The 13,554-nt window shown below is 43.1% G+C and overlaps 2 protein-coding genes across 2 annotated transcripts in view; both read right to left on the bottom strand.

Moving 5' to 3' along the window:
* Positions 1-1,355: 1,355 nt before the first annotated feature.
* On the bottom strand, positions 1,356-9,012 carry LOC126992356 (paternally-expressed gene 3 protein-like). Its single transcript, XM_050851062.1, has 5 exons — positions 9,004-9,012; positions 2,313-2,400; positions 1,937-2,259; positions 1,802-1,882; positions 1,356-1,748 (listed from the first exon to the last, which is right to left on the bottom strand). Exons 1-5 carry the CDS (start codon positions 9,010-9,012, stop codon positions 1,578-1,580), a joined length of 672 nt encoding a protein of 223 aa, XP_050707019.1. The 3' UTR covers positions 1,356-1,577.
* Positions 9,013-11,476: 2,464 nt separating this feature from the next.
* LOC126992362 (protein Wnt-2b-like) overlaps positions 11,477-13,554 on the bottom strand; it is a 76,631-nt gene continuing 74,553 nt past the window's right edge. Inside the window, exon 9 of the transcript XR_007746499.1 lies at positions 11,477-11,740. The gene's annotated coding sequence lies outside the window, so the exon portion shown is untranslated. The remainder of the gene's footprint in view (positions 11,741-13,554) is intronic.

The raw sequence follows: 13,554 nt of genomic DNA, 5'->3' as shown, positions 1-13,554 counted from the left end.
CATAAGTTTGACATCAGTGGCAGGAGAAATACTCGAAAAGATCATTAGAGACAAACTTGTTAAGTTTCTAGAAGACAATAATGCAATCTCCGACACCCAGTAAGGCTTCAAAAACAAGCAACAGAAGCGCCGAAGTCTTCCTCAAACTATATTTAGCATTAGTTAGACCTCATCTTGACTATGCGGTTCAGTTCTGGTCACCTTACTATAGAATGGATATCAAAATGTTAGAATCAGTGCAGAGGAGGATGACTAAGATGATTCAGGGGTTGAGAAACTTGCCATACGAGGAAAGACTCAAACAGTTAAACTTGCATTCTCTAGAAAGGCGAAGGGTGCGTGGAGACATGATCGAGGTTTATATATGGATGAAGGGCTTTAATAAGGGAGATATTCATAAGGTTTTGTTGGTAAGAGAACCGGGTAGGACACGAAGTAATGGGTTTAAACTGGATAAATTCAAATTTAACAGGGACATAGGCAAAAATGTGTTTACCAACAGGGTTGTGAATGAGTGGAATAGGCTTAGCAGTCATGTGGTGAGTGCCAATACAATTGTCACATTCAAAAATAGATGAGATAAATTCATGGACAGCGATACTAGGTGGGGTTAGATACACGGGAGTTTAGGGTCAAAGGAACTGCCTTATATAGGCCTACCGGCCTCTTGCAGATTCAATGTTCTTATGTTCTTATGTTATCTGACTGGCGAGATGTCAAAAGCGGTGTTCCACAGGGGTCGATGTTGGGACCTGTTCTGTTTTTAGTGTACGTAAATGACATTGACGAGGGGCTATCGTGTAAAATATCGAAATTTGCCGACGACACAAACATAGCCAGCAGAGTCACTACGACAACGGATAAAGAACACTTCCAAGCTGATCTCGATCGTTTGAGCAGTCCCAGTAGCTAAATTATATTGTTTGTTATTGGGTTGTTTATTTATTTATTTATTATGTTGTTTTAATTTGTTTTATTTTGTTTTGTTTTTGTTTTGTCTTGTTTTGCTTTGTTTACTTTGTTCTTTTCTTTTCTTTTCCTTTTCTTTTCTCTTGATGTTTTCTTTTCTTTTCTCTTGATGTTTTCTTTTCTTTTCTTTCTGTTGGTGTTGCTGGCTGTGGATGAGCCTCCTCCTCCCCAGAAGACTCACCCGTCACCCGCCCTGCGGCCCCAGGGGCCGAAAGCTCGATGACTTTTTAGTTATTTTCTTGATATTGTAATTTCATTTTCTTTTCTCGATGATTTAATTTCCTTTCTCTATCCTCTATCTTGACTGTGTGGGTTAGCCTCCTTCTCCCCAGAGGAGATTCACCCGCCACCCACCCTGCGGCCCCAGGGGCCGAAAGGTGGATGACTCTTGTTTTCCTTTTCTTGATGTTTCTATCATCCTTTCTGGTGTTCCTGGGTCTGAACGAGCCGCTTTCCTCCCAGAAGAGACTCGCCCATAATTTTGTGATGTTGGTTTGGGCCGAAAGGTGGATGATTCTTTTCATTTCCATTTTCATTTTTCTAGTGTTACTTCTCTGCATTTTCCTTCCGGTGTTACTTCACATTTCTTCTTCTTGTGTTATTTCTCTTCAAATTCCTTCTTCTTGTGTTACTCTTTTCAATACCTTCTTCTGTCTAACTCTTTTCAATACCTTCTTCTGTGTAACTCTTTTCAATACCTTCTTCTGTGTAACTCTTTTCAATACCTTCTTCTGTGTAACTCTTTTCAATACCTTCTTCTGTGTAACTCTTTTCAATACCTTCTTCTGTGTTACTCTTTCAATACCTTCTTCTGTGTAACTCTTTTCAATACCTTCTTCTGTGTTACTCTTTTCAATACCTTCTTCTGTGTAACTCTTTTCAATACCTTCTTCTGTGTAACTCTTTTCAATACCTTCTTCTGTGTAACTCTTTTCAATACCTTCTTCTGTGTTACTCTTTTCAATACCTTCTTCTGTGTAACTCTTTCAATACCTTCTTCTGTGTAACTCTTTTCAATACCTTCTTCTGTGTTACTCTTTTCAATACCTTCTTCTGTGTTACTCTTTTCAATACCTTCTTCTGTGTAACTCTTTTCAATACCTTCTTCTGTGTAACTCTTTTCAATACCTTCTTCTGTGTAACTCTTTTCAATACCTTCTTCTGTGTAACTCTTTTCAATACCTTCTTCTGTGTTACTCTTTTCAATACCTTCTTCTGTGTTACTCTTTTCAATACCTTCTTCTGTGTTACTCTTTTCAATACCTTCTTCTGTGTTACTCTTTTCAATACCTTCTTCTGTGTTACTCTTTCAATACCTTCTTCTGTGTTACTCTTTTCAATACCTTCTTCTGTGTTACTCTTTTCAATACCTTCTTCTTGTGTAACTCTTTTCAAATTCCCTCTTCTTGTGTTACTCTTTTCAAATTCCTTCTTCTTGTGTTACTCTTTTCAACTTCCTTCTTCTTGTGTTACTTCATATGCCTTCTTCTAGTGTTACTTCTCTTCATTTTCCTTCTTCTGGTGTTCCCTTCTTTCCCTTCCTTCTCTCGGTGTTTCCATGTCGTCTTTTCCTGGTTTTGTATGTTGGAACGCGTTAGTCTCCTTCTCCCCAGAGAAGACCCGCCATACCAACATACAAGACGCTTTAAACAAAGCAAAACAAGACAATTTTTTTTGGATTTTTTGTTTTTGTATTTTTTTTGGATTTTTCGTTTTTTATCGTAGTTGGCATGACACTTGCCTTGCTTAGGGGAATTGTACCTCCCCATGCGTCGAACCATCCATTGGAACGTGTCATTAACGCGTCGTCTGGCTAATAAGAGGTCAGTAACTGCATGTCTTGCTGCCACTTCACGCCCCCCCAACCCCCGGACCCTCGGGATCTCCGACACCTCCGTGGACGCTCCGGGGGAGCCGAGGCGCCCTGCCGGAGCCCTGAGCCCTGCGACGCTCGCCAGGAAGGCCTTGGGCCCCCTGACGCTCCCCAGCCCCGCGAGGCGAGGAGGGTGGATAGCAAGACGAGCCTCTTAAAATTCCAGACGGGATTAATTTAAATCAATCGAAAATACAGTGAAGGCGCCGGAGACCGTTTTTGTTGGATCAAGGATGGCAGGACGAAGGCCAAAGGAAGGTGACAGAGGAAGGGAGGAATAAAGGGGGGAAGGTGACAGGAGGAAGGGAGGATGGAGAAAGATGACAGGACGAAGGAAGGAACGAGGGAAGGAAGGAAGGAAAGCAACAACGAGGGAAGGAAGGAAGGAAGGAAGGAACGAGGGAAGGAAGGAAAGTGATGTGACGAAAGTGGGAAGTTGACAGGGCGAAGGAAGGAGACTGAACCGCCAAGATTCTGCCCGGGATTGGCGCGAATGGCGAGGCCCCGAACTGACTGACTTGGCGACTATATTATAGTGTTGCTGCCTCGGCCTGTTCCGTTACTTTACTTCCCTGATTTGCTCACCACGGCCTTCGCCTTTGCTGTCCTTCATCTTCCACCTTTGATTAGATAGTTAGTGTAGCTTATCACAAACAGCCTCGTAATGACCAGCAGGCCTGCTGTTGTTTGTTCTCTCTTTGTGTTTCTTTGTTCCTGCTCCTCCTCCTTTAAAAAGAAAAAAAAACAGACCTCGTGGTTGCCTTATATGAGGACTGTGAGAGAATAAAGTTACCTCCTCCTCCACCTTCACCTCCTCCTCCTTCTCCTTCTCCACCTCCACTTCCACCTCCACCTTCACCTCCTCCTCCTTCTCCACCTCCACTTCCACCTCCTCCTCTCTCTCGTTTCTCCACAAACCTCATAGTTTCAAAAATATTAACAGAAACACATCAAAACACTATACATATTACTTAATCTTGAGAGATAGAGAGAGAGAGAGAGAGAGTAAAGTAGGAATCGATTAATGAGTTGGGTTTGTAAACGCATTAGAACGGGACTCATTGTCAATAATATCGCGATCACAGGATTATGGGGATTAAGGGAGTGACGATTATGGGATTAAGGGAGTGAGTGGCTGGGAGGAGGGAGGTTGGGAGGTGAGAGAGGATTGAGGGAGACCGGGAACGGGACAGAGAGAGAGGGAGAGCAGTGGAGAACGAGGTGAAGGAAATAACACGGATACACAAGGATATGAGGGGACTATTAACCCGGTAGCCGCAGGGATCATGTTTCTTAATGGTCCTTCTAAGCGAGAAAAATGAGAAAAAAATCATCACTCACACAAATCATTTCATAATATATATCAAAGCGTTTTGTGATCGGTTTATGCATCATCTATTTTTGGGGGTTTATATCAAGGCACAAATTTGGCCCGTCGCTGCTACACGGTAAAGCCCCAAATTTGGCCCGAGGGGCCATATTATAGGTTCCTTGCCAATTGCAAAATGAACGGAGAACAAAGCTCACAGAATATAACTGTTTTTATCGGGTCAAGTGTAGCGAGGGTATCAGTAAAAAGACACTGATAAAATGTTGTCAAGAAATCCTTGCATCTGTCTCATGGGCTGGACCTTGGCTACCTTCCCTCCCCCTCTCTCACCCGCTTCCTCTCTACCAGGGAATAATGGCCCGGGGCAACCCGAGGTCCACAGGGGGTCACCCGGCGACCTTGACCATAGACATGACAACGTCGCTGGGTAGCACACGGTTGAATTCATTTCCATACATAAATCATCGTTACTATCCTAAAATTCGATACATTCACAACATAATATAGACTTGTTTTACCATATACAAAAATTTAAAGACTATGTCAAATACTAAACAACCGACATATAAAATTGTATGCCTTGTTGTGGTTGAAGCGACAATGCTGCCGGGTAGGGAATTCCCGCACCTGCTCCACCCAAAGTATCGTGATATTTGCATCAGACTTAGTACCTCGAACCCAATCCCATTATCCCCATGTACTACCTGAACCCAGAACTCTGCTTCCTGTCACTGAACCACACCATGATCCATCTACCTTCAAACCCGTGGGCTTTAATTGTTGTCAAAGTTATTGGTGAGGTTCTTTGTCGAATGCTTTATTAAATTAAGATATACAATATCATAACTGTCGTCCTTACGTATTTGACACTTTTTGTAAAAAGAAAAAACAATAAAGTCAGACAAGATCTAGCCTTGATTAATGAACCCATGGTGGGGACCATTGATCAGGCTGTTTCTCTAGGAGTCTAGGTGGTCACGGATATTTTCATCTATAATAGACTCGAATGTTTTTACTGCCACCGACGTTAAACTAATTGCAGCCGACATTAGACCATTGATAGAAAGAACGGAATGGGAAAAAAATAAAAGGAGGCATAAAGAGGGAGTGAGGAAGTAAGAGGAAGGAAGGGAGACTAATTGTCTAAAGGAAGTGCAAGATAGAGACAGAGAAACATATCGATAACTAAATGGAAGGACAAAGCGATCATTAATTATAAGAAGAAATTATGAAAAAGAAGAAGAAAAAGAAGAAGAACAAGAACAAGAACAGGAACAACAACAACAACAACAAAAGAACATAAGAACGTAAGGAGTCTGCAAGAGGCCGGTTGGCCTATACAAGGCAGTTCCTGTAAGTCTAACCGCACCTAACCTCACTATCCATGAATTTATCCAAACTCTTCTTCAATGCATCTATGGTATTGGCACCCACAACATGACTCCCAAGCCTGTTCCACTCATCCACCACTTTACTGGTAAACCAATTCTTGCCTATGTCTTTGTTGAATCTGAACTTAACTAGCTTAAAACCGTTGCTACGTGTTCTACCTTGCTCTTTTGCAACCAAAACCCTATTTACATCCCCTTTATTAAAGTCCTTCACCCATTTATAAACCTCGATCAAGTCACCTCGTAGACTTCGCCTTCCTAGAGCGTATAAATTTAAATGCTTCAGTTTATTTTCATAAGGCAAGTTTCTCACCCCTTGAATCATTGTTGTCATCATCCTCTGTACAGATTCTAACTACTTGATATCCACTCTACAGTAAGGTGACCAGAACTGAACCGCATAATCGAAATGAGGTCTAATTAATGCTATGTAGAGTTTGAGGATGACTTCAGCGCTCCTATTGCTTACGCTCCTCGAGATGAAACCCAGTACCCTATTTGCACGATTCTTAGCTTGAACGCACTGAGCTCTAGGACGGAGGTCAGTGCTCACTAAGACTCCTAAATCCCTCTCACACCCAGACCTACTCAGCGGAGTGTCATTTAAGGAGTATATAATTGTGTGAGGGGTTATTCCTACCTACACTCAGAATACTGCACTTCCCGACATTGGATTCCATCTGCCACTTCCCCGCCCAATCATATAGTCTGTCTAGCTCATCCTGAAGAACGCTAGCGTCCTGGAAGAAGAAGAAGAAGAAGAAGAAGAAAAGACAAAGAAGAAGAAGAAGAAGAAGAAGTATGAGGAAAATAATAATAATGACAACAAAATCAACGAGGAGAGGAAGAAGAAAAATAATACCTAACAACAACTAAAGCAAAAACATAAATAAAATAAAATAAAATAAAAAAAATAATCGAAAACTCCGTATTATATGTGAACTCCCTTCGTTTTCCATAATTAATGTGAGCTGAAGATTATTTTTTTCCAATACCGCTACTACGTGTAAATATATAAATCACTTCAAATTAACTTCTCATCTTTTGTCTCGCTCACCAAGAAAATGCACACCAGCTGACACCCTCAAGGCCTTGTGTCAATTATAAATCTACGGATTCATCACCGATACTTTTATTTTCTTAGATTTAAAAAGTAAAATAAAAAAGTAAATAACGTTGAGAAACTTGCACGAATTCTGTACCGAGGCAACACCCTCTTACTTATAGAGACGAGAAAAAGCAGGACAAAAAAACAGCAACAACAGGTGATGTGATAATGGAGGGAGTGGATTACGTAAAAATGCGTAAGCTCTTGCTAGGCAGATTATTCGTTAAAAGCTGATCCTGTTTTCAAAGTGCGCGTCATGAAATATTTACACACACACACACACACACACACACACACACACACACACACACACCACATTAGTTTTAACAAGTGGTTCTCTAGTTTCAAAGCCACGGGAAGAGTAAACAAGAGTAAAAAAGTCATAAAGATTAGTTAACAAGTGGTTCTCTATTTTTAAGCCCCAGGGAAGAGTAAACAAGAATAAGACTGTTCTAATAATAAGTTAAAAAGTGTGTATCTATATTATCAAACTCACGGGAAGATCAAACAATTGCAAGTCTGTTCTAATGAAAAGGTAACAATTGATTCTCAAGATTCAGATCGACGTGCCTAGTAAACCCGTGCTAGATTCTTATAAACCATCCACGAACACGCCAATTCCTGGATTTCGTTAGGGGGCATCAGGGGTTAGGTTAGGTTAGGTTAGGTTAGGGAACACACACACACACACACACACACACACACGCAGTAGCACCATTGCCATTAAAGGTTGTGATATTTTCGTTTCGTCAGCGAATGCCACGCCCTGGATTGTTCTGCGGTGAGGTGATGCTTCTGAGAGGGGTGGTGGTGCAGGGGGAGGGGGGTGGGGGGGTCGGAATGGTGGTGGGCAGTGGGGTGATGGTGGGGGGTTGATGGGTGGTGGTGCTGGTGGTGGGGGTTGATGGGTGGTGGTGGGGGTGGTGGGGATGGTGGAGGAGAGAGTCGAAGGTCTTGTCTTGGTTGGCTTCTCCGTCATTCACTGGTTGGGAAGTGTATTTCGTGTATAATAATTACTTGCCCGTGTATTTATTTAGGGTTATATGACAGCTGGTTAGTGATTTATTTTATTATTTTTCTTTTACAGCAAAGGACACAGCACAAGGGCACAACAATAGGAAACAATAAGAAAGCCCGCTACTCGCTGCTCCTGTAAAGAATCGGAAGCGGTGGCCGAAAGAGCATGTTACCTTATGATTACAGAGAGCTAATGATTTTATAATGTCATCAGTCAGTCAGCGGAAGGCAATCGGACCGGGACAGCCTAATGAATGACGCTCCGCGGGGATCCGTGTTGGGCCCACTGCCATTCATTGTTTATAGGATTTTTATATATTCAGGGAAGTTGTGAGATGTAAATGTATTGAATATCTATAGAGCTATCTACCTATCTCTATCTATATCTATCTATATCTGTCTATCTATCTATCTATCTCTATCTATCTATCTTCTTATCTATTTATTTATCTATCTATCTATCTATCTATCTACATATATACATCTCTCTCTCTCTCTCTCTATATATATATATATATATATATATATATATATATATATATATATATATATATATATATATATATATATATATATATATATATATATATATATATATATATATATATATATATATATATATATATATATATATATATATATATATATATATATATATATATATATATATATATATATATATATATATATATATATATATATATATATATATATATATATATATATATATATATATATATATATATATATATATATATATATATATATATATATATATATATATATATATATATATATATATATATATATATATATATATATATATATATATATATATATATATATATATATATATATATATATATATATGCAGATTTTGCATTATTCTCTTTATAAGTTGTTTTTTCTATTTCACGCACTGTGGCGCGGTCTTTTGGTTGTAGGTAATGGAGATCCATGTCTCAAGACGTCTTTCGGCCTATTCGGCCATCTTCAGGAGATGTTCTCTTTGCAGGTGTAGGAGAAGGAGTGAGTGAGCTGCTTCTTCTTCTTCGAGGGATTTTGGTAGGCGGGGCTAAAAATTGCCTCGCTGAGCCTGCACGATAGTGTGTGCGGCTCTCAGCCAATCATAGCTTAGCTTGGCGCTTGCTGCCTCTTTGTTGGGAGTGACGTGTCGGGTTGCTGCTGTATGTTTATTGCAGGTTTATGGGTGTAAATTAGCACTGCCTCGGTCATTTTGAGTCTCTTGTTATTTTCTCTTGTCAATATTATGGTGTTGTCCTCCATGTGTTTCCTCCTTAAGAAAAACGCTCACCAAGCGCATAGAACTGGAAATGCTGCTCGAAGACATTCAAAAGCTCGAGAACGACAAGAGGGTAACAACATCACCTGACCTACAAGCCGAAATCATCCGAGAAGCAAAGATAACAAGAGGACACCAGCGCAGCTCCCTCCTCACACCTGAATTTCGAACTGTTGCCCAAGAACTGAAGAGCAACGATCGCACTGTCATCCGCAGGGCCGATAAGTCATCTATCTTTGTCATTCTTGACAAAGATGTCTACTTGAATAAGATGGCAACCATCCTGACCGACACCACAAAATTCAGCAGAATCACAAGAAACCCAACGAACGATATTAAGACGAAGTTGAACCGTATCATCCGCCACACTAACAACAACAGCAGTACGAAGCTCCCCCTCATCGAAGGCGACCACAAACTGGGTTACGCTTATGGCAACGTCAAGACCCACAAGGAAGGCCACCCCCTACGTCCCATCATCAGCCAGACACCATCAGTTACTTACAAACTCGCCAAGCGCCTCAACGAACTCATCACACCAGCCTCCTTCAGTTTGAACTCCACAACAGAGTTCCTCGATCTCCTGAAGACTACCCGTCCCTCCAACATCATGGCATCCATGGACGTTGAATCACTCTTCACCAATGTACCGGTCGACGTATCCATAGATCTCATCTGTCAACGCATCTACCACTTAGAAGACGAAGAGCCACTCAACATTCCCGAAGCCTCGCTACACCTCCTTCTACAAGCATGTATTAAAGAAGTACCATTTTACGGACCCGACGGCAAGGTGTACATGCAGTGAGACAGTGTGGCCATGGGATCACCCCTCGGCGTCCTCTTCGCCAACTTCTACATGAGGTCCATCGAAGAAAGGCTATTTGCACGCCACCCTCAACTCAAACCACAAATCTACGCGAGGTACGTCGATGACATCTTCATCAGCGTTGACACCATGAGCCACATCAACGAGTTAATCACCGAATTCAAGAACGACTCCTGCTTAAACTTCACGCATGAAATAGAACAAAATAAGAGGCTCCCATTTCTGGACACCATGGTGCACCGTGAGGACACATCTTTTTCAACAGAAGTGTACGTGAAAGCCACTAACCTCGGGTTCTGTCTCAACGGTGCTAGCGAATGCCCCGAAAGATATAGGCGCAGCATAATCAGCGCCTTTGTCAAGAGGGCCCTCACACACACCTCAACATGGGCAGCCGCGAACACCGAGCTGAAGAGAGTTTCCCAGCTTCTCGCCAACAACGGCTACCCAGCAAGTGTTAGAAATTGGAGCTGATGCTGATGTTGGCCTGGAGGGTGAGGGAGGCTGTGGGGCTTATTGGGCATGTCAGCCGTGATGGTAGGGGCTGAGGCTACTTGTAGTGTAGACTGTTTCTCCTGCTGACATTGGTGAGTTGAAGGCAAGAAGCAACACACACCTCTTGTTAGCTCATCAGGCATTGTTCTGTCCCTGCCCTCCCCTTACTTTACTGTCTCCTAGTGTTCATACTCCGTGGAGGGGACTCAGGGTCTACAGTGGGGCCCTGGCTCTAGTGATATTAAGAGGCTGAAAAATGTCCAACCATTTCAAATGGTCCGTTTGGGCGGTAGATTCCTGGGTCTTCTCCTCCCCTCTGCTCTGCCACACAGCCCCAACACCTGTTTTTCCCTCTCCTATGTTACCTGTAGCTAACACATGAGAGGGAAAAACAGGTGTTGAAAGTGAGCAACAGAGCAGAGGAAAAGGACAGAAATCCGCCGTCCAAACAGACTATTTGAAATGGTTGGACCAAAGTTTGGGTGAAAATTTTGAATAAAAAATAAAAACAGACAAGAACTCATTGGAAAATGCCTTTTTGTGCTCTGTCTCATGTGCTTTAAACAACCCAACCTACATTTATAGATGAACATAACCACCAATAAGGAAAGCAACGAAAAAGCTCTGACTGTGTGTGCTCTCTATTGAATACAGATGTTGGGAGTGTGTTTGCTCACTGAAAGCCCAGACCTCTGCCACCGTGACCACTGCCACCCCACCACCACACCCAGCAAGACACACGGCAGCCCCCTCTGGTGCTGCAGCAGCCTCAGGCTGGCCTGTTGTTGTGCAGACGGGGGGCAGTGTTTGTACATAAGGCAGACGATGTAGTTATGTGAGTGGCCAGTGACACCTTTGCAGCACCTTCTACAAATGTTTCCTTTGACTGTGATTGTTGTTTTCAGTAAAGGGTCGCCTATAAGAGCTGCTGAGGGAACACTGTGATGGGGCTGCTGTGTGGAACGCTGTGTTTGGTGCGCCCAGCTGATCCAGTGTCAGTGTGTTTCACCCCCACACCCACGGGGAGCTGTGTGACTCACCAGTGGACGGAATGCACCACTGCAGCGGTCAAGTCCTCTGGTCTAGCAGGGCTGCTGCAGGGGCAATGTCACACACCAGCACTCAGTTGGCCTGAGCCATAGCCCCCCATGAGTGGGGCAGGTCAAGCGGGACACTGGATCACTTGAGAGCCACAAAGCTTCATTATGAGGTCACCAGGGCTTACCAGTAGGGGTCATCCTGGGTCACAATGTGCAGGATGTCCAGCTTGTTGAAGGGCAGCCCGGCTTCCTTGCAGGGAATGTGCTTGTTGTCCTCCTTGGGGTCATAGTGGAAGTAGGCGTGCACCCTCACCTTGCTCTCCCTGAGGTGCACCGAGCTGCTGGCCGGGAGCAGCCTGAAGGTCATGGTGCCCTCCGCCTGCACCTGGAAGGGGACAGGAGGTGGGTTGGTTACTTGTGGGCTCGGAAAAATAAATAATGATATTAATAATAGTAATGATAGCTTTATTTCATCCAGAGCAAGTATACAGGAAAAGCAAGGCAAAAGAGAGAATAAAATTTGACCAACAGTTATCTCTCTCTCTCTCTCTCTCTCTCTCTCTCTCTCTCTCTCTCTCTCTCTCTCTCTCTCTCTCTCTCTCTCTCTCTCTCTCTCTCTCTCTCTCTCTCTCTCTCTCTCTCTCTCTTCCTCCCCCCTTCCCTCCCCCCTTCCCTCCCCCCTCCCTCCCTCACCAGCATCTTGTGGACATCCGCCGGTGTCTTGCCCTCCACATTGAAGGTGTTGACCCCTGCACCTCGTCGGCAGCATGGATGAGGCTGGAGCAGTCAGACATGCATGATGCGGTTGATGATTATGTCTCAGGAGTGTTCGTCCTGCTTGATGGTGGCTACATTGGGGTAAGTAAGGAAGTGACGTGTTAATGTTTCAGACGCTGCCATTGCCTACACAATTTTTTTTTTTTTTTTTTTTTACTGTTTATTGGGGGCAAGGAGGGAGTTCAAGGCAAGATAGACAGAGAGATAGAAGGAACAGAAGGCAGGGAAAGGAAGGGAGGAAAGAGAAAGAAATAAAAAGAACAAGAGGAATTAAGGAAATATTTAACCAGCAGAAGTGATGAAAGAAAGAAGTGCTGGTTAACTCTTGCATAAAGGGTTTGGACAGTATAGGGATGAGCAGGAGTGGAAATACAGACGAAGGAGGCTGTTCCAGAGTTTACCAGCGAAAGGGATGAAAGAATGAAGATGCTGGTTGACTCTTGCATTAGGGATCTGGATAGTATAGGACTGAGCAAGAGTTGAGAGAGGAGGAGGTATGCAGGTGAAGGAGACAAGTAAGACACACACCCAGCCACTACATCTACACACAAATTCCACAAAACCAGTCTTTCTACTCCCACAATAGGCTCTGCTCCCTTTCCTCCTGTGGCAAGCACTGGGCAAACAGCAACAAGGGTCAGGGAACAACACAGACTGAGGCACAGAAATACAGTGTCTTACATAATGATTCTTAAACTGGGTGCCCATGACTTCCATCTCGACCAAAGAAAAAATAAATAAAAAGAAGGAAATGCCAATCTTTTCAAGTGCACTGCCTCAGATGACTGTTGTGAGGTGCTGGCTGTCTCTTTAAAACACTGAATCAGCCTGTACTCGCCTAGAATATTTATTACATCAGAATATTGAGAAGCTAACCTAACCTAACCTAACAAAACCCCAAACAGTTACTATAGGTCTTGCCTCAGAAAATTCATACATGCTTCCTTACTAATGAGACTCTCTACAACAAAGTGAGGTCATCCTTAACGTGTCAGGCTCCCACCATGACTGTTTCCCAAGGCCACAGAAAAGACTAACCGGGTGTTCATTGGTGTTTTCCCCGCTCAAGATGCAAAAGCCATGTAAAGCCATCACCAGGATCACGAAACACTCCATCAAAGTCCCAGCAGCAACTTCTATGACAAGAGACTTTTCAAACAGGGTAAGTGAAGGGCAAATACATTTAAGATACAGACAGAGAGACAAGATTCCTACCATTGGCTCATTGCTCTTCACCCACTGCACAATCTTGACTGTCTCCTCATCCTCATCACCCTCGACGGGTGTTTCGGGCAGTGCAGTGTGAAGTCCTTGGCAGCAATGCTGGCGTGTGCCTGGAGAACTCCCTGCTGGATGAAGGAATGAAGATGCTGCTGCTCAACTCTTGCATAAGGGATCAGGATAGTATAGGGATGAGCAGGA

Source organism: Eriocheir sinensis, unplaced genomic scaffold, assembly GCF_024679095.1.
Source record: "Eriocheir sinensis breed Jianghai 21 unplaced genomic scaffold, ASM2467909v1 Scaffold45, whole genome shotgun sequence".
NCBI lineage: Eukaryota > Metazoa > Arthropoda > Malacostraca > Decapoda > Varunidae > Eriocheir > Eriocheir sinensis.
Note: the sequence above shows the minus strand (reverse complement) of the source record. Positions and strands in the feature narration are given on the sequence as shown.